General features: G+C 48.8%; 1 protein-coding gene across 3 annotated transcripts in view; it reads left to right on the forward strand.

Moving 5' to 3' along the window:
- Nucleotides 1-227: 227 nt before the first annotated feature.
- Nucleotides 228-27,280, forward strand: part of LOC149367696 (2-Hydroxyacid oxidase 1-like) — a 155,536-nt gene continuing 128,483 nt past the window's right edge. For all 3 annotated transcript variants that reach the window (XM_089556965.1, XM_089556983.1, XM_089556973.1), the window contains exons 1-2: nt 228-368; nt 18,978-19,165. In XM_089556965.1, coding sequence (XP_089413091.1) covers nt 19,002-19,165 — 164 coding nt within the window. In that variant the 5' untranslated portion in view covers nt 228-368; nt 18,978-19,001. The remainder of the gene's footprint in view (nt 369-18,977; nt 19,166-27,280) is intronic.

Raw genomic sequence — 27,280 nt, forward strand, 5'->3', positions numbered from 1 at the left:
CCTTGTTCCCCGCAGAGCTCTTCCCCGTTTCGGCTCGTGCGAGGCTGCCACCCAAGGTTAGACGCGTCGGGCTAACGGAGCGACAGAGCAAGCAGCATGCGCAGAACGGCCGGCGGTAAGAACAGCTGCCGGTTGAAAAGGTGCGACGCGAAGAGAGCACGCTCAGACCATCTGGGCAGCAATCCGGGGCTCGAGCCCGGTTGGCGCCCGGAAACTTCGCCGCGGCATGAGGCGTACAGAAAATAGGAGACACACTGCCGCTGTCGGCTCGATCCGAGCTCGCGCGACGGCGGCGAACGCCACTGTGGCGAGGCGGCGCGCTGGACTGCAGGGTCGCATTGATCGGCTTGACGTCACCGTGCCACGCGGTGAGTCACTATGTCAGTGACGTCTTCGCAACGATGCTTGAAGCATTGAAGAGTTCTATTAAGCGTTCCGCTCCTTGACGTCGGCTAGCGCGCCTATCATAAGAAGCGCGGCGCTGGATTATCCGCCGAACTCGGGCGTTCCTGAGTTTCCGTTTCCGCATCGTCCCCCAGACCTGTAAAGCAACCGAGCCGGTGCACGGGCTCGGGTAGAAGTACCGGTAAGTTGCTTTTCCATTATAAGGTGCCCATCGAACTGGCGTCGTCTAAACAGCTTGTCGAAGGGTATAGTCGCACTGTGACTGCCCTTGTGGGTGCGAGCAGCCTGCTTAAATTATTCCGAAAAATGTGCGTTGCAAATTAGGGAGCCGCTGAAAGTTTGATTTCGTTTCATGGTGTTATGGTGTTTAACGTCCCAAAGCGACTCTGGCTAGAGGGACACCGTAGTGGAGTGCTTCGGATAATTTCGACCACCTGGGGTTCTTTCAGAGCCCTGACATCGAACAGTATACGGGTCTCTGGCATTTCGCGTCCATCGAAGTGCGACCGCCGCAGTTGGTATCGACCCTGCTTCTTTCGGGTCAGCAGCCGAGCGCCTTAACCACTGAGACACCACGGCGGATGCAACAACGTTAAGTTAAACTATGCATAGTGACTGAGGGTTAAATGCATTTATTTACTTAATTATTTATTTTGTGTTACACCTCTGAACATCCTCAGCAAGCAGTAAAGGAAGGGGTTCAAAAAGCGGTGAACAAAAATTACCACACATTTCAGGCACTCCGAGCGTGGTGGAAGGCATCAATTGCATCAATTTTAACGATGTTCGGCGACATAATGGTTCTCGTCTTGAAAATTCCGAAAGGTATTTACATTGAAGGTCACCTTTAAACGAGAGCTCTCATAAGTTATGATTACTTCTTCGCCGCATATCTGCATTAGATCTCTTGCGCTTTTCATGATCAGTGCCGGTTTCTGAGCAACATATCTTATGGAACATATCTTATCAATCGCAGATTTTTCCTGCGCATCTTTCAACGCTTGTCACTTAATGTTGTGGTTAGTCGCGGTCACGCCGAGTCTCTTGCCATAATAATAATAATAATAATAATAATAATAATAATAATAAAAATAATAATAATAATAATGTTTATTTGTCATCACGTTGTACATGATGATGCAGGGGACCGAAGTAAAAGCTGTCTTTCAACAGCTTGACAGAGCAACGGCCCCCCTTTTTGGCAGCTTACAAAGTGGCGCAAAAACAAAATATACAAGGTAAAGGGAAAACTACGTGCGATGAGCACACCGCACTAAAAGACAGTAGAGAAACATGTTACAAAACAGATGCACCTGGCACATATATTTAAAGCAGTACAAAACCATAAACACATGGCAAAAAGAAATAAGGAATTCTAATATTTAACACAATGCAATTGCATGGTAAAAACACTTTAATGGAAAACATATGAATACGTGCCAAGAACACCAACAGTTCCAAGGCGGCTGTTTTCGTTGCATGAAGAATTACATGAAATTTTTACAAAGAAAGTAAGTTAGAAGTCTCTGAAATGTTACACATTGGGGTGTTATATTCTGTTTTAGTAGATCATTAAGAAGTCGTGGAAGGCGGTTTTCTAAAGTTTGCAGACCGTACGTTGTTCGAAATGTATTAGTTTGCCACATGTCACTTTTACGTGTTACAAATCTGGTCTCGCGGTTTTGTATTTTCCGAGCTTGGTGATTATTTCATGAGTCTACACTCTCAGCACGCGTATGCACACTTAAGTAATGACCGCATATGAATGGAAAATAATTTCTGCTCCTGGTCCGCTGCTAGGTCACTAAAATTTGTCGCAGAAGGCCTAGAACTAAAGCTGCTTTCCTGGCCACATAATTATTATACCCTAGCCCAACGCACGGCGGAAGTGAAAAAGACATATTCAAATGCCGTGGCTGAATTTATGGCAAAGTTATGAATGTACCGTGCATGCGGAAGGGTTCCACTCTTTCTTCAAAAGGTGCCGTGTACCATTTCTTTCGCATTCAACGTCCAAGCTCCGTAAGTATGACGGCTTTTAAGCGCTGTTAAGCGCCAGTTCCTGGGTTTCACGTTCCCATGGGAATCAAGCGGAGGATGGTTACCGTGCAAGGAGGAAGGTGCCACGTGAGTGGAGAAGTGAGTAAGCGGTGAGTGCTTACAACAGGAACCATCCAGAGGGTCGTCACCGTGGAAGGAGGTGGGTATCGGTAGAGAATCCCGAGCTGTAGGATGGTTACCTTGGAAGGCGAATATGGAGAGAGCGTAAGACGCAACCGGGGTGGTACTCTCCCGGTGTCGCCTTTTGTGACATGTCCACTTCGCTCTTCGCTGATTGGCTCGAGACGCGGTGACGGCTGCGTGACGACAACGGATCCGCCTTCCTGCTACGTCATCGTGACATCGCCTCCATTTACTACCCTTTGTCGAACAACGGAATGCGCTGAAGCGGTTCGCGCGGGCGACGAACTAGGACATAGAAGACGCCATGAATCCCGCTCTCCTTGCCTGGTTTTTGAGCCGCGAAGAAGAGTGCCGTGTCCGCGGACATCGCGGTGGTTTGCCTTGCCCGACGAATCTTTTCGGCGGCATTAGCGGCTGCCGAACAGCAAGCACACCACTGTGGCTACCGTCTGCTGGGCCGGGCTGCCGCTCGCCATGCGAACTTACTTTCCACTTTTTAAACAGAGGACGAAGCAGACGTTTCCCGCCGCGACGAGATGGCCGTGGCAGCGTTGGCGCTTGTGGCTACATGACCCATCAATGCGTTTTAATTCACGTTAGTGCCACGAAACAGTGTCCGCAAAGAGGATTTAAAGCAATGTGACGACTCCTACATACATACAACTGAACATTAAACACCTCCGTGTTGTCATCCACATGTTTCAACCACCGAAGCGTCTGGAAACAGCACTGGGAGAGGTCATAAGGCATGCTAGTGCCCATAAACCGTTACCTCACACGCTAAGCAAACACAAAACGTACATGTCAACGTTCATACACGCATTATTGAGGAATAACGCCATTTGATTTGTCCACAATATGCTTCAGGCACCGACATGACAAGCGCCATTTTCATCACGGCTTAAACCGCAATCGCACTCGTAAAACGAATGATAAATTTAAATAAGTGTCATTAGTCTTGCATTGTAAATACTCATTGACTGTGGTACGTACGTTATGCTGCTTGAAATAAAAAATAAGCATATCTGCAATAATTAGCAACTACTAATCAAAGATACGAAACTACTGCTGCTAGTGAATCAGCAGTGGTGTCTGTCGCTTTTCGTAGTGAATGAAAGCACCACCGACGAAAGTGCCGGGTGCGTTTTCCGTTTCTTCGGGCAACTGTACGCACTTTTTTACGCCCCGCCCGAATGCGACCTGTCGCGAAAGGCGACACCGGGAGAATACCACCCCCGGTCCGCGGTTGCGGCAGAAACCACACAGAGGGTGTTTGCCCGGGAAGGACGAGGAGGGTTACCATGGAAGGAGGCTTCATGGAGGGAGCGTAGGAAGGCGTAACCAGACGATTGTTACAAAGGTAACCGTCCGGAAGGTGGCTACCGTGGAAGGAGGAGGGTGTGGTGAGAGAATGAAAAGGCGCAACTGGTACGTGGTTGCCACGGAAACTAACCGGGGGGCAGTTACCCTACAGGGAGGGTTCCCGTGGAAGGAAGGAACGGAGAGAGGAGGAAGCTATGCGGTGAGCGTCGGAAGGCGCACCACGCCAACCATCCGTAACGAGGTTACTGTGGAAGGAGGAGGAAGCGTATGGCCAGAGTGAAGGAACGGAGCGAGGTCCACCTGCGACACCTGCTCCGAAACGCGCCGCCCTCGGCGTCTAGAGCAGCGGGCTGGACATAAGACCTAGACGGAAAACTGTATGTGTGAACTAAAAAGAGCGCCCTATAACGATGGAGATGTGAGGTCGCTCTCATATTCTCGACCACAATATACGGCAGCGGTTAGACGACGACGGCAATACGAGATTGCACGGGCTGAAGGCAGGCGAAGACGACAACGAACTTCTCTTTGTGTTCTCGGAGCCGCTCCCAGCTGCTACCGTCGCTTGTGCAAATAACTGTAAATATACTATTTCTCGCAACATATTTGGTGGAGGTGCGGATTTCCCCTACGCCTACCTACGACGGAGCTCCGCAGCGACCGCCAGCTGCCTTCGTTAACCATCAACCAAGACGCCTCCCAGCAAACATCAGCACCAGCCATGCCATCGATCGTTACTTCCCACCCTCGTGACCTTGGGACATTTTCTGGCACCGACAACGTTGACGCCAAAGATTGCCTCCACATGAGCGAACGCGCGAGTACATTCAACCGCTGAGATCCTACCTTTATGCCCGCAAATATCATATTCTATTTAAAAGATACTGCCCGAGTCTGGTACGAAACTCACGAAGATGGCTTGACCAGCTGGGCTCTCCCGCTCTCTCGCAGCTCGGTCGATGGGAAGGGGTAGAGGCTGAGTCATCAAACGCTGCGGGAAAGGAATTACCCGCAGTCTGCCAGCAGGTGAATGAACCTCGTCGTACTCCCCCACCGGATGTCCAAAACCCGAGACCTCTGTTGAGGTCACAGCCGTTTTTCAATTAACAGCAACAGCTTGACCTTGCGCAGCACCACTTCGTCATCCGCCGACCCGAGGGTAGACTCGGCCACTGGACGCCGCCACCGTCGCCGCTGTTTCCGCCGCTGCTGCCGCCGCCGCCAGCCCTCGCCGCATCTTCGGCCTTTGCCGTCTTCGGCTTTCGCCGCCGCCGCCGTCGTCACCCCGGTCAAGGTAGTCCGCAGCCGTAATCAACTTAGGCTCGGGGTGGTGTGCCAAGTTCTTCAATCACCTGTTTTCTGAAATGCGGACCTAGGCCATCCGAGATGACGTAGGACACCATGGTTCTTCTACAGCGAAATTTCTCTGCAATTTCTGAATCTGAAAACATTGCCGGAAATATCTTGGATGCGGTCTCTCCATAACAAAATGGCATTCCTTTCACAGCAAGCGACATGGCAAACAATGCTTCAGCCTTGATACCATTTTCAGCGTTGAAACTGTAGCTCCTGCAGCAAAGCTGAGAGTCGGCTAAACAAATTTTGGCCGGACTAGTTTTCCCTCTGCATCAGGATGCGTTCCTTGCTGTCAGGTGCATTTTCACAGAGGCATGCCTTTTGACAGCCCCTGTTCCATGTTGTGCACATGAAAACACCAGGTTGCAAATAATACATTTTGCTTCGGAGCTTTGCGGACCACTCTGCACCATAACTTGATGAGATCCCCATTGGCGTCTACCTCGTCTAGCACAGCATGGTTGAAGCTTGTGAGTCGTGCGAGAAGAAAAGAAAAAGACAAGCATAATGCTCAAAAGTCCATTATGCAGTAGCAATGCAAAAATGTGAACTGACTCACGAGTCATGACTATAATAAAAAGGCCTGAAAACACTGCTCAAGCTTGCAAACGTGCTCTTCCCGTAACAACATTGTACTGAGGAATTTTATTTCTTTTATATTCCACTAAATACATTGATATTTGTGATAGGAAGGTGCATTATGTTAGGAAATTTATTAGTTTTGCTACAAGCTTCTTTTCAGAACGTTGAAATGGCTAACAGATGATAAATCTATCCTATCCATGATTAACTTTATTTCGCAGCGCAAACAGAGCATTAAATATAATAAAAGCGGCCCCGTGTTACGGCTTGACAATGCAAGGGGCACGGCGGAGAACGAGCCTGCAATAGTGTCGCGTGAGCGGACGCCGATATCCCAAGGACGGCGCAGGGGCGCCCGCTTCTCCTCCGCGCAGCAGTAAACCGACCACGTATACGACGTTTTGTTTTTTCAAAAACGGACTTCTGAAATTGGGCGGTGGACCTATAAGCTGAGTCGACCCCATTCTTCGCGTCTAAGGTAGTTTCGTTTTAGCCACGAGTGCTCTGCACCTCCTACAGGTGTTCATTACCTGCAGGTTGCATCAAAAAGAAAATCACACGATTCCGCTACGAAAACCTTAACTCCCTGCCTTTTACCAGCTCACTCACGCTGGTTGCCACCTCCCATGACAAGCAGTAGACAGCACGTAAGCAACTTCTGGGAACCTCCGAAGAGCGCGGCGCGCCGGAATCGTAAACTATAGTTCCGTTCGCAGCCCAGTTCGCCGCTAGACACCTGGCCACATGAAAGGCAGAAAGGGGCATCGTTCCCTCACCTTTGGTCTACATTTATTTGCCTCCGACTGTTGGCATTGCAGAAGCAATACACGGCATTTTGCGGAGGGTGTCTGGCGCTTCATCCCACCCTATTGAAAAATTCTGTATCACGGCAAACCGCATTTTACCGGAACATATCGGTTTCATACCAGTCCGGTATCACTCTCATACCGGCGAGACCCGTCCGGTTTGATGGCTATACCGGTTCATACCGAACCGGTATCGATCCCAAACCAGACAAACCGCTCCGGTACGGAGCTCATACCGGACAGTCCATTCCCGGTTCGAAGCTCAAACAGGATAGACCAGTCCGGTACGGAGCTCAAACCGAACAGACCAGCCTGTATTCAGAGCGATATGTATCACTCTCATACCGGCGAGACCCGTCCGGTTTGATGGCTATACCGGTTCATACCGGACCGGTATCGATCCCAAACCAGACAAACCGCTCCGGTACGGAGCTCATACCGGACAGTCCATTCCCGGTTCGAAGCTCAAACCGGATAGACCAGTCCGGTACGGAGCTCAAACCGAACAGACCAGCCTGTATTCAGAGCGATATGTGCTGCGTGGTTTTGGTGCTTGGTCTGCAGATTGACTGTTGTAGGCCAGCAGATTTTTTTTAGGGGAAGGGGAGGCAGGGGGGGCAGCGTGCGCACAAGTGCGATAATCAACACATACACGGTTTTGTTGAAAGGGCTAAGAAAAGGGCTAAGCGTGAGTGCGCAGTGGCAAAACATGCAGTTTGTGCATGAAAGACGGGGCTGCATGAAGGTGAATTGCGGGCAACCGCCATATTGGCTTCCCGTGCAGCACCCTGACAAAGCCAGGGCGGCTGTGTGCGGGCAAATGGCTAGTATATATCCGCCAGCAGCCTTCGTAAGTCCTGATCAGATTACTCTGGGTTTCACAGTGCAGAACCGTCATGCGCCATGGGCGAGTTGCAGGGTAACACCTATCGACAGTCCCACGTACATTAGTTGTACGGAGTTGTTGTACATTAGTTGTTTTGTTGTGCGGAGAAGATGCCTGTCGCAGGATGTGTCGCGCAAAAGGTTTCTGTCGCAGGTGCTGTCGTGCGAACAGAGAGAGTCGTGCCGCGCGACAGGGCCTGCATGCCTCGACAGAGTTCCCTGTCGCGGGTTCAGTCGCGCGACACAACAGCCTGTTGTGGTTTCTGTCTTGCGACAGATACTTGTCGTGGGTTCTGTCTTGCGACAGATACCTGTCGAGGCATGTGTCGTGCGACAGATTGCAGTTGATGGTAATTGTGTTTTGCTACAGATTTCTCGAAATTCTGTTGCGCCGTCGTGTGATAGCGATAGGCTGACATTCACCAATGGCGTGTTAAACCGCCTTCACGAGCCGCGAAGACGATGCGAGTTGTTCTGGTCAATTGGCGACGACCATCGAGTGAAATGAATTGTTAATTCACAAACGCGACTCGAGTTTGCAACTCACTTCCTGAGACCTAGCTACCCGCACGAGAATTGGCGGGAAGGAGAGCCCCCGCTCGGGCCCCCTCATCTCTTCAGCTCGCACATGACAGTGTGAGCGAAAGAAAACCATGCTCAAGAGTAATGCGGCTTTAATGCCCAGAAAGCTGCAATGCACCGGCGATAAAGCCAGCGGTGCCTGTGAATGCGTTTGTGCTTGCGGTGGCGGCAAGCCGCAAGCCACGTACGCGAGCATCTGCATTCCAGTTGCCGTGAGCGCGACGAATGGCGCCACCGAAGGTCAGTGTCCTCCTGGCTGCTGTGACGTGACGTCTTGCAATATAACATAGTGTATACGTACTACCACATGCGAAAAAAAGGCCAAGGGCACATATACGCGCCGCCTAACGACGTACGCGCGTTTTGAGAGTAACTTGCAAGATCACGTAAAAGCTGGAAAATTACTCGCAGTAATCGTCCTGCTATCACCGACTAGCCCAACAACGTACGCTTTTAATCACAAAGGCGGCATGTATGTGTAGCACGCATGACCTGTTGCCTGTATAAATGATCAAGGTGACTCCCGTATTAAGTTTCCACGTTTCAGTTTTATAGCGGCGCATGCTGCTTATCATAAAATAAGAAAAAATATTTTTACGATATCGTTCATTGCCTCCGCTGAAAATTTCATGACAAAGACACAACCATCTCGCTAAATATAGAGAACAGCGCACGTAGCAAAAGTCCCAATACAGCCGTCAGCGTGTTTGAACGCGGACACCTAGAAAGGGCACGCGCGTGGACCGTTGGCTCGCGCCTTCGCTGTAATTTCCCGGCGGAGCAAGAACCCAGATATTTGTCAGTTTGCGTGGCGTTATATCCCACGACGCCAAGGATTGGGTGGCGAGTTCTGCGACATGAAGTCGCGCCGCAAGAATTCGGTCAACGAGTGACTTCCCCAAGAGGATGTACTTGTTCGGGGCTCCGCCTTCGTGACCAAGGGGCTGAATTAACTCTCGCGAACCCTGCGACTCGCTACTTCAAAAGGGCATTTAATGCCCATTCACACTTCCAAGTAGCAAAGGGCTTGCGACCAGCAGTCGCTTGCGATCAGGCAGCAGCTCCACGACACCGTTCCCACCACCTACAAGGGTTACCTGCGGGTCACCTGCTCGTTTGATTCTCACGTGAAAGGGGAAGTCTTGGGAATGACGTCAGTCACGCACTTTGGCCCAGTCTCCTGTGTCCTCGCGCTCGGTCTTCTGAAGTGTCCTGGTCCCTCGCTATTAACAGCGTGTTACGACAACCTGAGCGAAGAGGAGATGTCGTAGCGGTTTTGATGTGCGCCACGGCCGTACAATTAAGCTTAAGGGCGCGCTTCTCGGGGCCGGCCTGCCAGCCTGGATGCCGGCTGCCGGCGTCAAAAAAATGCACTGGTATTGTTTGTTCACGTCCAAAGCTCTGGGATAGAGTATAGTTAGAGTATCGATAGAGTATCCTTAGAGTATCGTGGGGTGTAGGTGCTCTCACATGCACACACCCACAGAAGCAACAAAAAAAAGAAAAGAAAAGGCCGGAAACGGAGGCGACTTTGGGGAAGAAAAGTCGCGTGGGGCCACTGTGAACGGCCAGAGTGCTTAAGGTTCTTTGATTGCGCCGCGCTCGTCAAGATGGTCGAACGGTAGAAGGTAAGAGCACGGTGTGGAATGAAGACATCGGTGTAAGCGTACAGGAGGGAGCTTGCGAAAGGGGAGGAACGGCCGAGGCTTGTCAAGATGGCACTCAAAGGTCAGTACTGGATTTGCAGGGGGCGGATTGGAGACAAAGCGCCAAGGCATTCATTAATGCCTTGGGCAATTGTTCCAAACTTATAAATAAAGTACGACTCCTGTTCCTCCCGTTTCCGAGTGTTGTTGAACCCACCCTGTAAGGCTTAAATAAATGCGTTAAATGGGTGTTTTTTTCTCAATAATGTCTTTTGAAAACGGGAGGTTGGGTAGAGATAGGGCATGAGCGCGGTGGTTCTTAAAGCGAATTCGTAGAGGGTAAACCGTCTGCCCAATGTACTGCACGCTGCACACACTGCATTCTAAGAGGTATAGATAACGTTGGAGGAGTCACAATTAAAGTTGTCATTGATATTTCATTTAAAGCCTGAAGCTGTGCTTATTGCACAGCTTGTTGTTTGCATATGTTTGCAGACCTGGCATCTACCTTTTGCGCAGGGTCGGCACCCCAGCCCCCTGTGGTTAAATGTTTTTGAGTGTACTAGAATATTTTGAATGTTTTTCGGTCGTCTGTAGACTACGTGTGGGGGAGTAGTGAAAATTTTGGCGAGGCGCTCACTTTGTTCGAGAATGTTGAAATGTTTTTTAGGGATTTTGTTTACGTTGAGGGGATTACTTGTGAAGATGAGTACCAAGTTTGTCCGGTGATCTGTTTCTTCACTGTGTTGACGTCCCTCTAGTATTTCATTTGGGGTTGAGCTTACATGCCCTTTGAATGGCATCGTCGATAATGGCGGGGGATATCTTTGCTTGGTGAGGACGACATCCGGACTGCGATTGAGCGGCGCGCCGAGGCCTTTAACGTCATACGCACGGAACGGCCTGATGTGCAAGTTATCTACGCAACATTAGTTCTGCCAGCGCCCCAAACCGCCGGCGACGCTCTAGTAACTGGCGGTCAGTGGAAAGATTCAATCGCTGGGGTGAGAGCTTCAATCGTCAACTGATTTTACTTTGTCATCGAGAACACAATTGTGTTTTTTCTTAACCACTCTCTGGAGGTCTTCCCCCAATCAGTGTACTCGCTCCAGATGGAGTGCATCCAAGTTTCCGTGGAGTTTCGGTGTTGGCGTGGCAGATTTACGACCTCCTCCTCGACTACCATCGGCATCGCCTGACAGAGTGGCAGGACGATCTAACGACAACGGATGATTACACCCACCTCACCGTGGAGTATCCCACTCTAGCAGCTCCTAGCTACCCTGAGGTCCTCACCAGCCACCAGAAAAAGGACAGACAAGGTGAAAACCCACCCTTCCCAACCAAACCTCAGATGCATCGACTGGCGGAGGAGCATCGAACACCTGGTTGTCGGGCCAAGACCACTACAGCACCCAAGGCTTTCGCGCGATGGATACAGTGCGACATCATCCGTGACCCACCGCCGAGCGCTACTCCCAACACGAACGCGGCCACCACCTTTACCCAATGTGGATAGCAACATGACCCCCGCTACCTCTTCCAGGGAAGAGACACGAAACAGAACCACCGAGAGATTCCAGTTAACAAGTGTCCTACCCACTGGACCCTACCGGCAGCAACCTCCATCCAAGGCAAACCACATGGATACACCAACTACCCGACGTACAGCACAGAAACCCACCGAAAACAGCGCTAGGACTCCAGCAAGCCCCGGCGCACCCTCAGGCCATTCAGACCAAGCACAGCGACAAATGCCTTCCACTGTTGAAGGCCACATGGTCACAAATTCAACGCAACAACATAAACGACATTAATACCGACAACACAAGCAGAACGCTGTGGAAACGGGAGCAGCCACTAATGATAAACCCCCTGCTATAAGCTCTGGCTCTGCTTTCCAGAATAGCGTTATTAATCTATCATCCAGCGTCGTAACGATTAACGAGAGATCAGTTCTTTCTCGAGGCCTTACGTTCTGCCCCACCACAAGTAAATGCAATGAATTCTCAGTTTTAAAAGATTTGGACAATTTTGCACGAATGTTGCGACTCAAAGAATACTTTTGTGATATGCCCCAACTTATTGCGGACAGCAGAGAATACCGCGTTACAAACCAACACTGGACTCCTAACATGGGAAGAGATAAACACGTGGACATGTATATTAATGCGATCCAGAACGACATAATTCGCGCTTACAAAAGCCACACTCCAGGGAGACCGAACCTGTCCAAAAACGAAAGGGACGCATTGATGGCTTTCAGCAGGCGGACAGATGTAATTATAAAGCCAGCAGATAAAGGAGGCGGTATAGTAGTCATGGATAGTGAAACATTAAGGAAGGCATAAGACAACTCTTTAACACTTGCTTCTATCAACTTCTTGAAGAAGACCGAACTCCACAATACCAACAATATATAGCAGAACCTCTGGATCAGCTTGTGAAAAATGGGGACATAACCCTACGGTTATCTAAAGCCACCACCGCACCACACCCGTCGCCAGGTCGATTCTACTTACTACCGAAAATCCACAAAAAGGATAATCCTGGCCGCCCTATAGTATCTGGCATTTGCACAATTACGGAACCAATTTCCAGTTACATTGACACATTAATCAGGCATATTCCAACACCACACCCATCCTACATACGAGACACAAACCATTGCCTTCGCGAAATAGCAGGCCTTAAACTTCCGGACGGAGCCTTTCTGGTAACATTAGATGTAGTCTCGCTCTACAATAGCATTCCTCATTCCGATGGCATCAGATCTCTGAGAGAAGCATACAAGCAAGATAGAAAAGAGGAGGCCCCTGCTCCACGTGTTCTAGAAATACTTGCGAAAATCCTACTCGAATACAACTTTGAATTCAACGATCAACACTACTTACAAATTAATGGCACAGCCATGGGTACAAGGATGGCCCCTACCAATGCCAACATCTTTATGCATAGTACTGAATCTAATTCTTTGCAAGATTCTCTCATTAAGCCCATCTTATACATACGCTATTTGGATGACATTTTTTTTTTTTAATTTGTACTGACACAGAGCAATAACTCCTATTTTTTATTAAACAATTCAACCTTGTCCACCCCAACATATCGTTCACTCACGCGTACTCCCATACCACAAATAACTTCCTAGATGTTGAGATTTCGGTAAAGGAAGGCTCACTTACCACCAGCGTATATAGAAATCCCACGGACTGTCAACAATACTTGCACTTTCAAAGTTGTCATCCTCGTCACTCCAAAACAAGTATCCCATACTCTGAGGCACATCGATTTAAAAAGTCTCTTCACAAGATAAAGACTTCGTAAGGAATTCCAATCGCAAGCGAGACCTCCTCACCAAGCAAAGATATCCCCCCGCCATTGTCGACGATGCAATTGAAAGGGCATCTAAACTGAACCGAGAGGAAATACTAGAGGGACGTCGACGCAGTAAAGAAACAGATCACCGGGCAAACTTGGTACTCACCTTCACAAGTAATCCCACCAACGTAAACAAAATCCTTAAAAAATATTTCAACATTCTCGAACAAAGCGAGCGCCTCGCCAAAATTTTCATTACTCCCCTTCACGTCGTGTACTGACGACCGAAAAACATCCAAAACCTTCCAGTGCACTAAAAAACATATAACCACCTGGGGCTGGGGTGCCGTGTCGGCAGCCGTGTCGGCAGCCGTGTCGGCAGATGTGTCGGCAGATGTGTCGGCAGATGTTTCCGCGTTTTGACGGGCGTCCATCGAGATATGTGAAACACTTACTGCTTAGTTTCATTTTCTCAAATACAATTTTCAATTTCTTCATTACGGCCTCTCTTTCTCTTTTAGTAAAGCAGAAATTTGGGCAAGTTGGTACGTATTTAGTTTTGAAACAGCGCAACAAAGACTTGACGGGGAAACTGAGGGGTAAAGCCAAACAGGCGCTGACTAACAACTGGGTTTATTGAAAAAAACACAAATATATAGACAGAGTTAGGAAAGATTAATCGCCACTATAGTCACCTCATGCCACATGGGACGCCAGATACCCAATCTCCCCTTCGGAAAGGGCGACCGATGGGCAACTAATGCACGTTGCGCCCTTGTCACGTATAAGAAAAGCTTCAATAACTTCTCGCGTCATCTTATCACTATGGCGGAACACGGCCATAGTTGCGGAGCACGTCCAGTTTCCACGTCCCGTCTTTGTTGCGCTGTTTCAAAAATGAACTCTCTTTCTCTTTCTTCTTTCACTCACACTTCCTCCCTTCCTGTACGGTGTGGTTAAGGTGTCCACCGAGATGACAGAGATTTACTGCGCCATTTCCTTTCCTCAAAAAGCGTTGCGTTCAAAGGGCAAGGCATCGCGCCGAACGGGTAGTGGCGTTCCGTGGACTCCTTGGCAGCGCTAAAAAACGCTGTCGTGTTCCACTCCTAAAGGCGAAGCTTAAGCGTCATTAATTAGCACTCAATTAGTACTCAGTCATTAATTAGTAATTTGTCATTACTTCGTCATCTATTATGTGTGACGTCATCCAGTGGAGGCGTCACCAGTGTCACATAAGCAAAGTGGTGCGGAAAACACTTTCGCCTCTACGCACTATAGACAAAGTGCCCGCTGAATTTTTTTTTTTTTTGTCGCTTCTGTGACTCATCCTGCGATAAGAGTTGCACATGGCCGAGGTACCCCGCCCTTTCCACATTTTCTTCGTTGTATTTTGTTTACTCGTTTAAGCAGACAATACGTGAGTGCATCTCAAATCTGTGCTGTCCTTCGGCCACTGTCCGTTTCTATACACTGTACTTGCTGCCGCTGCGTTACGACTCAGGCCGCCGTCCATTCTTCCCTCCCACTTTTTTTTTCTTCTTTTCTCCCCGTGATCGCAGACGTGGGTGGCGGGCGACGACATTTACCCTCCGCCCTCCCTGTTCCGTTTCTGCATTTTCTTTTTTTCCTTCCTTTTTTCATCTTCATTGAGCCGTTCTTCCCTCCGGCATCGTCTGCTTGTGTTGGCTCATGTCTCTAACACCTGTACAGATGAAGACCCTTTAAGGAGTGAAGCAAGAACCATGTAACTTCAGTCTTGAAAAAGGACAAGCTGTCCGAAACATCGACTCCCAATAAATGTTTACCTAAATGAAGCGTTTCTCAATTTTTCATTTTACCTCTAGCAACCAAGTACGTTTATCTTTTTGTGCTATATATATATATATATATATATATATATATATATATATATAGCAAACAAGGGAAGGGAATGAGCGGCTCGTTATAAATATGAGAGAAGCCAACAGCCACAGAAACCACGGGACAGAGGGGATTTTTTTTAATTTATTTATTTAGTTTGTGCTGTCGTTGATTTAGAATATTACTGAATATGTACAGCTTGAGCTTGACCCATGGTATTTTTTTTGCCTACATGCAATTTTGGCACGTCAGGTGTGTTTGCAAATGAATTTGTAGAGCAGAGACGAGATATGCGCGGTGAATATTGCAATGCCGCCGTCTTATCAACAGTCGGACGTAAGTATAATGGAGCTGTTTTACCTTGAAAAGCAAGATAATTTTTAGACAGTTAAAATGGACCAAACTGATTCGAGAAAGACAGGTATCACTACAGCGAAAAAAAAGACGAGTAAGAAGCTTCAAACAACGCGTGCTACAAATGCTTAACTTTGAAAGTCTGACAAACACACGTGCACAGAATGCAAGCAACCGATTGGAGTTACATCCCAAGAATGGCATGAACTTTGGAGCGCAGGTATGTCACAGCTTACCTATTGCCATTTACCAGGATCCTCCATAAAATGACGCGTGTTGAACATTTTTTGTTTCATTTTTTGCATAAAGCATTTCCTATGTACCAAAAAGATATTGATCGAAGTCGTTCTTCTAAGGAAATTTTCGCCTGAGGAGGACGCCTTTCAGTCTAGAAACTAGGCGGCATATCCAGTTCTAACAACTGAAGAAACCTTGCAGTAATGAATGATCAAACTCGAACACAGCATGAAGCAGAACCTTCGTCGAAAATCGCGTCGTTCCAAGTGAAAGTCGGTCATTTTCCGGTGGAGTACACTCCATCTGCCCTTAGACAAACTGTGACCGATTGACAAAAATTCTTCAATCCACTTCAAAATATGGGGATGCAAATTTAATCGAGAAAGTTTTATCAGCAGGCGTTTATGGGGTGCTTTATCAAAGGCTTTGGCAAAATCTAGGAAAATGATTTCAGTCTGTAGATTAGAATCAATGTTAGCATGCAGATCATGAATAAATGTGGCAAGTTGGGTCTCGCAGGAGTAACCGCGGCGAAACCCGTGCTGAGCAGGATGGAAAAGTTATTCGAATCAAGGAATGTCATCATGTGGGTACAGATGACGTGTTCCATGATTTTGCAGGGAATACTAGTTAGAGAGATGAGGCGGTAATTAAGCGGCGAGTTCTTGTTACCTGATTTGTAGACTGGAACGACCTTCCCATTTTTCCAGTCTATGGGCAGTTTACCTGTGAAGAGCGACTGAGCGAATAATAAGCACAACAGATGTGAACATATATCTTTGGTATTAATCAGTATTTTAGCGTTGGTATTGTCAATTCCAGCAGAGGATGATATTTTAATGTTTTCTATTAGTGACAAAATTCCTGCAGAAGAAAATATAAGAGGATGCATAGTATCTTGAATAACTGGGGAGTTTCGAGGAAATGTCGGGTCTGTTTCATTAGTAAACCCGGATGAAAAGGCTGTGCTGAACATCTTGGCGCATTCAGTTTCATCGACAGTTGTACCCGAAGCATCGGTGAGGGAAGCAGTGCGTTTGTGCTGGGGGTTAATTACTTACCAGAACTACGGGGGTTAGTTGACAACATTCTAGGCAGATCGGAGTTAAAAAAAGTGCGTTCGGCTTCTCGAATGCTTGATGAATAAGTTTTTTCGGCTGCATAATATTTGTTCCAAGTGTTCTGACTAGGAAGCAACTTGGCCGATCGTAAAAGCCGCTTCTTTTTATTTTCAAGACGTTTGAGTGTATTTGTGAACCATGGGTTTTGAGGGTTATTTCGTACATTTATGTTCGGAATAAACCTGTCGAACAAATCTTCGATTTTCCTCTTAAACAAGGACCAGTTATCATGGATGGATCTTTGATGAAAGCTGGATTGAAATCCTGGTAAAAATGCGCCAAGTTCATTATTTATTGCTGTATAGTTTCCTTTAGCGTGACGCAGTCACGACGCAGTAACTGTCTTACATATCTCAGTAGACACTCGACATCCGTTTGATTGACAGCTATACTGTGACAGAATAATGGCCGACAGTATGAGCCATTAAAGGCTTTCGCCTTAATACGTAGAGCGAACGAAGGCATGGCAGCCGCCGCCAGCTGAGGCGAACCGAGGGGCGGCCCCGTTTCGGCGGTAACATTCCATCCACTCGATCCCAGATATCACGGGCCCACTGGTCACGTGCCCTACGGCGCAAAAAAAAAGGAGTCACGCATCGTGGTGCTCGCCATTTTATCTCGCGAGCAATGACCTAGTTTTAACTGGGACGCGTCATGAGGTAGATGGAACCTATGTTTCACATAACCCTTGCGAGAAAAACGATGAGCCGACTTTTCCAGTAATATCAACGTGTTCCCCTTAAGTTTCGCTCACAAAGAAGAGAAAGGGGCTTCTAAACCTTGTGCTCCACTTAAAATAAAGCTGAAGTGAACCTCGTTTCAGATTACACAAGTGAAACAGAGGTTGTAACCGGAACATTTTGTGGAACCAGGAAAGTTTATGTGGAACTGAGATTGAGAGTTAATGTGATGGTGAGTTTGTGAGTTTTTATTGTGATTGTGATGCTAATGTTTGAAATGCCACTCTAAATATTTCATTCATGTTGATACTTTAGTTGTTTTTTTTTAGACTGCCTCACCTGTAGCTGTCTTGTAAACAAACACCTGCGGCAATACATTGCCTCAGCAGTGTGGGCGCAGGGTGCCTCTCAAGCTGCATTCAAGCAGCTTTTTCCCTGCATCCTCTTCCTCCTAGTGATACCTGTACCACTAAGAGCGAGAAATAAACTAACTTCAGAGTGTGTGAGCTGCCTGTTTCAGTAATATCAACGTGTTCCATATAAATTCTAAGCGTGCAAGGGGCTGCAAAAGTTCATGTCGCACTTATAAAAAGTTGAAATAAGTCTTGTTACAGCTAAAATAATGTAAAAAGAGGCTTTAACCGTAAGTTATGTCGAACCACGAAAGTTTATACGGCACCGATACTAAGAGTACGCGGCACATCACATTTCCAGTCGGTTAGGCCATGCATGCAAGGTGTTTGCATTTTCTTAAGCTCACCTCGAGTTTTTTATTACTGTGTGCTCACTTTGTTTTTGCTGTGAAATTGTGGGTTCTTTTGCTTATACTTTGTATTGTACTTTCATTTGCATCATGCGGAGTTTTCTTTACAATCCTCCCATAAGTATGGCCTACAGCTTTTCAAATTAAATAAAAATAAATACTTATCAGCGCCAGCCGTGCCAGTTGGCAGGAATACGGGCATTAACCAGGGATGCCTCGTATAGTCGCGTAAAATATAGAGCTTTAGAGCAACAGCCAGGTACAGTACATCTCAAGAACGCAGCGATGAATGCCCCTGAATGCCAGTGCCTGGAAAATGGCGTCGACCGATTGTCCTAACGTCGCCGTTAATTAAAATAGATGGCACGTCATAAAATAGGTCGACGCCATTGGCTGGAGGACCTTCTTTGAGAAGTATTTTGCAGCTTCGTTCTCGCGATGTACCCGGCAATAACAGCTCACCGCTTAAAGCTGGGCTTTTGTCAAGCTGTTTGTGTAGCTTGTGTAGCCAGGCGACAATCCAGTTGCTGGAAAATAAATTTGATTTGATGTGAAGCGGGAGGGGAAAGAACGAATACGGCGGACGGCGCTGTCAACAAATCACAAAGGCGATGAAAGGGGCCCAGTAAGAAGTTATAGGAATGCAGGAGGTACGGCGTCTTTGTCGATTGCTTCATAACAGATACAACGTTGCGCCTTGGCACTCTAAGCCAGAAGACGCCCGACTGGCCTCGCTAGACGGTGCTGCGCTCCTATCGGCGCACGCCGGCAGATAACAGGCCACAGACAACACGGGCTACATAGCGGAAGCTGTGCTTGGGCGATAGTGTTTGAAGTTGGAAAAAGCTTCCGTGTGTGCAAACGTGCCGCAGGCGCCTCTCGGATCGGCCGGGACCATGTCGTCTCTCGAGGAGCCCCAGGGTCCTGTCCAGCCGCCGGCCGACATCGATGACATCGAAAGGCTGGCCATGGCGAAGCTGTCGCCGGAGGTGCAGGCCTATATCCAGGGTGCGACCGGACGGGGCCTGACCGTCCGCGAGAACCGGCAGGCATTCGACAGGTACGCGACTACGCGTACGTCCTGTGTCTTGGACAACACGTCCCCGGACAATAGCTCACAAATTTTCAACTGACCGGGACAAATCCTCGCCGTTCTCCTTCGTGGCCGCGTAGAAACCTTCCCCACACCGAAGCTTTCCCCTCCCTTCTGAGACGCGGCAATTGTTAAAACTGTCTTCAAAGCCTAACCTATCTGTAGACGTTACATTTACAGACACACCTAACCCAGTCTTTACCCTAACCAAACCTGGGGCAAGCTGTCTCGAATTCACGCAGTTGTGAACCGTTCATTGCTAAAGCCTCTATTAAAATCCTAACATTCATCCGAGCGTAATCCTAATCATAAATACGGTTGAAAGCACGAACTGATGGGCGAGTTGGTTATGCATGGTATGAATGAAAGAGCGCAAGGCCCAAGGCCAAACAAGAGAGCAGAGGAAAGGAGGAAACGGACAACAGTTGTTAGTTCAGCGCTGTGTTGTCCGCTTCCTCATTTCCTCTGCTCTCCTTGGGCCTTGCGCTGTTTCAGTCATACCATACATACGGTGAACTGACCTAAATTCGCGCAGTTGATATTAGCATCGGTGGGGTGATGTTTTCTTCGGGTCAGCTCAGAATAGGGAGATTTCGTCCGGTGAGATTTTGTCCGGCGCCCCAACCACCGCGCGCGCTAAGATAGCATGATCGAGGTCGCGGTGCGGAGCCGTCCACATCTAGCCGACTGAACTACGGGTAGAGGAGCAGTTTCGTTCTCTTCACGGCCTTGAAACCGAGTGGCCATTCTCCTGCTCCATGAAGAGACAGAAAACCCAGCAGCAGTCCTAGAATCCCTGCACATAACATTTTTTAATGCGATGTGAGAGAAAAATTTCCCGCTTTTCCGTAAAAAAAAAATTTCCTGATTGGTCATTTTCCAGATGACATTTTCAGGGTAGCACGACACAAACTGGCCAAGCATAGAGCGCCGCAGATTTGAAAATCCCCACAAAATTCTCCGATCGTTTGAGAGAGGTCGCGTTAACTTGTGGCGTCATCAGTACCTACCCGTCGGAATGCGAGCAGACTGCGCACCATTGTCCAATTCAATGCAGCTGCCACCTGCCCACCGTGGCTCAGCACATGTGCTCTACGGGAACTCGGGAAGACCAACACCGGTCTCAGAAGCCTCACCTGCGTTTGAAATAGCCACCTGCAGAGGCAGTGGCGCACCTCTGCATCAGGGGTGGTATCAGTGGGGTCATTAGGGTTAGATGCACCTGGTGCAGTGACTAGCACCCCCCCCCCCCCCCCCCCATTCTTTCTACCACCTCTCAATGGCACTGGTCTATCGCCGTGCTGTGCAGGACCATGGACTTTAACAAAACTTCGTGCTGGAGTAGTTGGTAGGACATAGTTGAAACTTGGTTGAGCGCAAAAGACGAACACCGAGACAGGAAACGACACACACGGAGCGCTACTAACAGCTGATTTATTCCCGAATGCCAGGAACACAATGTGTGTGAACGACTATGAATATGTTTCTGGCATTCGTGAATAAATCAGTTGTTAGTAGCGCTCCGTGTGGGTCGTTTTCTTTCTGTGTTCGTCTTTTGCGCTAAACCAAGTTTCAAATATGGCCATGGAGCTGCAGATTATTCAATAAATAGCCATAATCTACTTAGTGCAGATATTTCCACGCTCATATTGGAGAAAAAGTAGAAGAACAAACATGGGAAATTTGCATTGTGAACAAAGGAGCGGTGATTAAGAGATAAAGAGATTAAGAGAGAGAGTGGTGCTTACGGCCCAGTCAGGCGGATTGATTTTCGCCTTTTGCCCTCTGCACCAAGGCACTGTGTTGTCTAAATTTTCCTGAATAAAAAAAAAACACAGCAATGTTTTGTGACATGGATGTATGCGCCGATTTACAGAGTAAAAATTGCAGAGCTGAGAATAAATAAAAGCATAGTCAAGATATCTGCAAACAATATTTGAGGATTTAAGAAGCTTAGACCAAAATGAGGAATATTGAGGAACAGTTAGAATGGCAACCAGCCAAGAGAAAACTAAATTGATATCCGAAACATGATTACATGATTAAAAACAAGCCAAAAATTAACTGATTCAAACACTCTCCAAGCATGAGAAAACACATGCACTGATTGCGATAAACGGCGCAAGATCCCCTCCAACAAACCAAAAGTTATAACTTTTATAAAAGTTATATAAAGTTATAACCAAAAGTTAAGTTATAACCATATAACTTATAAAGGTTATAAGTTATATGCGTAGGAATGACCAAAAACAAACAGAAACCCATCAAGACAGTTTGCGCAGATATCGCGAAAGAGCTATAGTACATTAACGAAAATGGCGAAGTACTAATATTTATTAAGGCCAAACAAACATTGTCAGGACCGCTCTTGATACATAAGCACGGTGGGTTCAGTCAGCTGTCTACCCCAGTAGGTTTCGCCATTGTTACGAAGCCGAGCTTCCTAAGCTGAGAGTAGCAGTCCATTTAAATTAAAGCAGAAGAAATGAGTGTATGACGAGTGCCGTAGAGAGTGGGCCAGAAAAAAGCAAGCGGTTTAAAACTTGGGCACTAATTTCTCTAAAAAAAAAAACTTAAAGAAATGTGGTGTCCCCTCTCTTGTTGTGTCCTTGTTGCGCCGCCGTTCATTTCATCATGCACCAACTCGCCCCTCAGGCCATTCTTCTAAATTATTGAAAGCATGACCGCTGTACATAGTCGTGACGCACTTCCCTACCACCAAGTGAAGCTTTCGGTCAGATAGTTTAAAAGCGGTTGGGAGTAAATTGAAGACGATCGTCATAATGTGGAGAAAATGAATTTGGGAGATCGTCGGTGTTAGATCATGAATTAAGCATTTTACCAGGCATGGTTTGTACTATCATTAATGATGTTTCGATGGTATCAGAGGCAGGTTGGCGACGGCAGCCTCGAATGTTTACGGCTGAGCAGAAGACACGTCACCAGTAATATAGCCAAGGTAATTCAGGCAAGCTTAGGAAAAAAACCAGGAGACTTGTATTCTGCTTTACGGGTGTTAAAACATGGGTCCATCACCGCCATCAGGATTCCAAACTAGAGCCAATACAGTGGAGCTACAATAAGGGTCACCAACTTCAAGAAAGTGGGGAAGTATCAACTCTTCTTAGGATACAGGAAGTCTCTCATGACTACAATAATGCCACACAAGATGACGGCAATATGCACCTATTGTTCAGTAATGAAGGCATTGTTTGAGCAGTCAAAGCGAACCGCAGTGGGACGTTGTCGACAAGTGTGTCGTTGCTTAAGGACAATGCGCAAACAAACTCATAGGTCTGGTAAATAACAAGCTGCTATCTAATGCGCAGACAAACTCATAGGTCTCGCAAATCACAAGCTGCTATCTGGGATCGCTGCTATCTGGGACCATTCACACTGGAGTTCAGGCTTGTGTCCCTGGGATGTTGTCTTTTTTAATCTGAAAAAAAGTTCTGCGTGGACAAGGAAGGGAAAACCTTATTTACACTAATGGTTTTTCCTGCGGTTTGGGGGAATCTTCAGAGACGTCTTGGTTCTACCCCCAGGAGCCTTCTCTGTCGAAGTCGTCCGCCTCTAATCAGTGGTCGGTTGCCCTCAGTCCAGGGCTCCGCTCGCCACTGCCGCCCGTTGAGCTCGCTGTACCAGACCTTGTTGGTCTTCGCAGCGGTCGCTGGACAGCAGAGTCTCCCACTGCTCCGCACTCGGGTTTTGTATTTTGGGGACCACGTCTATGTTTTGGCAGGCCCATGTGATGTGGTATAGTGTAGGTTTTTCGTCGCACCAGGGACATTTGTTCGTGTATATCGTAGGGTGCATTTTGTTTAGTATATTGTAACGTACTTGCTGACGAAGGGGGGCTTTATTAGCAGGCATGAAAGGGAAGGCCAGGCAAGCTGGGGCAACAACAGCGACAGACTCCACACGGCGCGAGCCCTACTTCGTCGTCGTCGCCCTACTTCGTATGCGCCACCTGGCAAGACTAGGTGGCATTATTCCCCCCTTATGAAGAAAAAAAAAAGAGCGCTGTCGCTGTCGACGTAAGGGTGAAACAAAAAAATAAACAAAAAAACAAGCAAACTGCCGCAACTGAAGCGCGCGAAAACATCAGCACGGTTGCGTCACCGTGTATAGTACGGCTTAAGCCGCACAACGTGCACAATGTCAGAGTCGGGCTGTCGGCGTCGCGGTTGCGCAGCACCGTCCGGAAACACTTCATAGTTAACCTCAATCACACGCCGTACCACTCTGTAAGGGCCAAAATAGCGGGAGAGCAGTTTCTCACACAAGCCTTGGCGACGAACAGGAGTCCACACCCACACTTGGTCACCGGGTTTGTAGTCAACCTGTCGGTGGCGAAGGTTGTAACGGAGCGCATCCGAGCTCTGCTGTTGCCCGATGTGCACGCGGGCCAGCTGACGGGCTTCTTCAGCACGTTGGGCAAACTGTTGGGCGTCTGGGGCGAGTTGGTCATCCTCTGGGCACGGGAGCATGGCATCAAGCATGCTCTGGACTTCGCGTCCGTACACAAGGCGAAACGGGGAGAAGCGCGTAGTTTCCTGCAGGGCGGTATTGTAGGCAAAGGTGACATACGGCAGGACCTCATCCCAAGTTTTGTGTTGGACATCTACGTACATGGACAACATGTCCGCAAGGGTCCTGTTTAATCGTTCGGTCAAGCCATTGCTCTGCGGTTGGTAGGCCGTGGTCTTGCGGTGTGTTGTGCAGCTCAGCCGAAAGATGTGGTCGATTAGTTGCGCTGTAAACGCCGTCCCTCTGTCTGTAATCACGTGCGAAGGAGCGCCATGTCGCAGGACGATGTTGTGCATGAAAAACTCTGCGACTTCTGAAGCTGTGCCACGAGGGATCGCCTTGGTCTCGGCGTAGCGAGTCAAATAGTCGGTAGCAACTATGATCCACTTATTGCCGCCCTGCGACAAGGGGAAAGGGCCGAGGAGGTCCATGCCGATCTGGTCGAACGGAGCGCGAGGGGCAGTAACGGGCTTGAGAAAACCCGCCGGCTTAAGTGGGGGCGTTTTCCGGCGCTGGCATTCTCGGCAGCTTTTAACGTATCGTTTGACATCAGCAGAAAGTCCAGGCCAGTAATACATGTTCCGCACTCTGGCGAGCGTACGTGAAAAGCCCAAGTGGCCAGACGTGGGCTCATCGTGGCAGGCGAAAAGAACGTCAGACCGGAGGTCGGCTGGAATGACGAGAAGGTAAGGTCTATCGTTGCCTCTCGAGTTCTTCTTGTACAAGAGACCTTGCCGCAAACAGAAGGAGCCAAGACGTCGAGAGAAGTGGCGAGGTATAGCCGTATCACTACCTTCAAAGGCGTCAATGAGAGGGCGAAGGTCCGAGTCCACCCTCTGCCGAGTCAGTAGGTCGGAGGCGGTGAGAGTACCAAGGAAGCCGCTGTCGTCATCGGGCGCTGCGTCGGCAGCATCAACTGGTGCACGCGACAGTGTGTCGGCGTCTTCGTGTCTGCGGCCGGACTTGTAGACAATAGTAATGTCAAATTCCTGGAGCCGTAAGCTCCAGCGTGCCAGGCGTCCAGATGAGTCTCGCAAATTTGCCAGCCAGCATAGGCAGTGGTGATCGGTGACCACTTTGAATGGGCGGCCGTAAAGATGAGGGCGAAACTTCATGGTGGCCCTCACGACCGCAAGACATTCTTTTTCAGACGTGGAGTAATTGCTCTCGGCGCGGGAGAGAGTACGGCTAGCATAGGCGATAACCCTCTCAAGGCCCTCTTGGTGTTGAACAAGGACCGCGCCAAGACCGATGTTACTGGCGTCGGTGTGGACCTCGGTATCGGCATCTTCGTCGAAGTGCGCAAGAACGGGAGGTGTTTCAAGGCGCTGGCGGAGCGTGGAGAAAGCGGTCTGTTGCTCAGTGGTCCAGACAAAGGAGGTGGTATTCCTGGTGAGGCGCGTCAACGGCTCAGCAATCGTGGAAAAGTCCGCAATAAAGCGCCGATAATACGCACAGAGACCCAGGAAGCGCTGGACAGCTTTCTTGTCGGTCGGAACGGGAAAACGTGCGACGGCGGCAGTCTTGTCGGGGTCCTGCCGCACTCCCTCAGGGCTCACAACGTGACCAAGAAATTTGAGCTCTTCTTAACCGAAATGACACTTCTGGGGCTTCAGGGTAAGGTCTGCCGAGCGGAGGGCTTCGAGGACAGCCCGCAGGCGCTGGAGATGTTGGTCAAATGTTTCCGAAAAAACTACGACGTCGTCCAAGTAAACAAGACAGCTTTGCCACTTGAGGCCTGTGAGGACGGTGTCCATCATCCGTTGGAACGTAGCCGGGGCGGAGAACAAACCGAAAGGAAGCACTTTAAATTCATAGAGGCCATCTGGAGTCACAAAGGCGGTTTTTTCGCGGTCCCGTTCGTCTACTTCAATTTGCCAATAGCCGCTCTTTAAGTCAATGGATGAGAAGTACTTAGCGCGCCGTAATCTATCCAGCGAGTCGTCAATGCGCGGCAACGGGTAGACGTCCTTTTTAGTCACACTGTTCAGTTTGCGATAGTCGACACAAAACCGGAGAGTGCCGTCCTTCTTCTTAAAAAGGACTACAGGTGAAGACCACGGGCTTTGGGAAGGTTGAACAACGCCATCGTCAAGCATTTCCTGAACCTGAGTTTGGATAACCGCCCGTTCTTTAGCAGAAACACGATAAGGCTGCTGTCGTATAGGGCGAGCGTCGTCATAGGTGATGATGCGGTGCTGCGTGATGGGTGTTTGACGAACCATCGAGGAGGAAGCGAAGCACGACTTGTAGTCCTTCAGCAGCTGTTCCAAAGCCAGGCGTTGCTCCCGAGACAGGTGGCAGTTTATGTCGACGTTTTCAAGGGAAGGTTCGTCAGTGCCGGCTGCCGCGGACGCAAAACAAAAGGAATATCGGTAACAGGTTCGGCAAAAGCGATAGCAGTACCTGCAAAAAGGTGCCGGTACTCATTAGAAAAATTAGTGACCAGGACCGCAGACCGGCCACCACGAAGCGTCAGTAGACTGCGAGCGGCGCAGATGCCTTGAGTAAGCAGGAGTGAACGGTTAGCCTCGGCGACTGCTTCTGCGTCATGCAAGTCGTTGCAAGTGACTTCAAGTGACGTTGCAAGTGACGAAGTAGGGCGACGACGATATGTAGGTTTGGGAAAGAGCCTGTTTGTAATTGTCTCCAAGTGACAGCTTCCTCTCTGCTGAGAGATTTGTGCGGTGGGGGATATCGCATTCTTCTGCCTCTATAGTTTTGTAGTATGGCCGTGTATTCCCTGGGTGCTGGCGCGAGTTCCGCGGTCTCGTCGGAAGCTCGGAAAGTAATGTATCCTCGAGCTATCCTGTCGGCCTCTCGGTTCCCTGCCACCCCCGTGTGCCCCGGTACCCACACAATTTTGTGTCGGATCTTGTCGTTTTGTTCTTCCCGGTTTTTAATTCTGTCACTCGCTGCGAGGAGTATACGGAGCGCGTGACGACCTATCCTGCCATTCATGTAATTTCGGCAGGCTGTTTGAGAGTCCGTAAGTATTGTTAGTGACCGCCCGGTTCTATAGCCCTCCGCCACCGCTAGAGCAACGGCTACTTCCTCGGACTCTGCAGCTGTGCAGCCTCGGAGAGACGCGCTGGTCATTTAATTCGCGTAAAGACGAATCGACCACCGCCGCTACAGCGATTTTGGTATCTCCTCCTCTCCAAGACGCGTCTGTATACACGGTCGTGGCTTGAGGAGCGTATGTTTTCTCGATGAATTCGGCCCTCGCTTCTCTTCTGCCTCGATGGAGGAGGGGATCCATGTTTTTTGGTATTGGCGCTACCTTGAGGGTCTTGCGAAGCTCGTCGGGGATCGTTGCCGTCCTCGACATTTCTCGCATCTGCTCGCGGTATCCGAGCCTCTGCAGGAGCGCTCTTCCTGTCGTTGTTTGCAACAGCCTGAGTTTTTGCGACTCAAGCTGCGCCTCTCGTAGCTCCTCAAAGGTGTTGTGTAATCCCAGGGCCATGAGTTTTTCTGTAGACGTGTTGCGTGGTAGTCGGAGCGCTGTCTTATACGCTTTGCGTAGCAGGGCATCCGCTTGTTGTATTTCAT

Source organism: Amblyomma mixtum, chromosome 1 (genome assembly GCF_055824585.1).
Source record: "Amblyomma mixtum isolate Tamu chromosome 1, ASM5582458v1, whole genome shotgun sequence".
Taxonomy (NCBI): Eukaryota; Metazoa; Arthropoda; class Arachnida; order Ixodida; family Ixodidae; genus Amblyomma; species Amblyomma mixtum.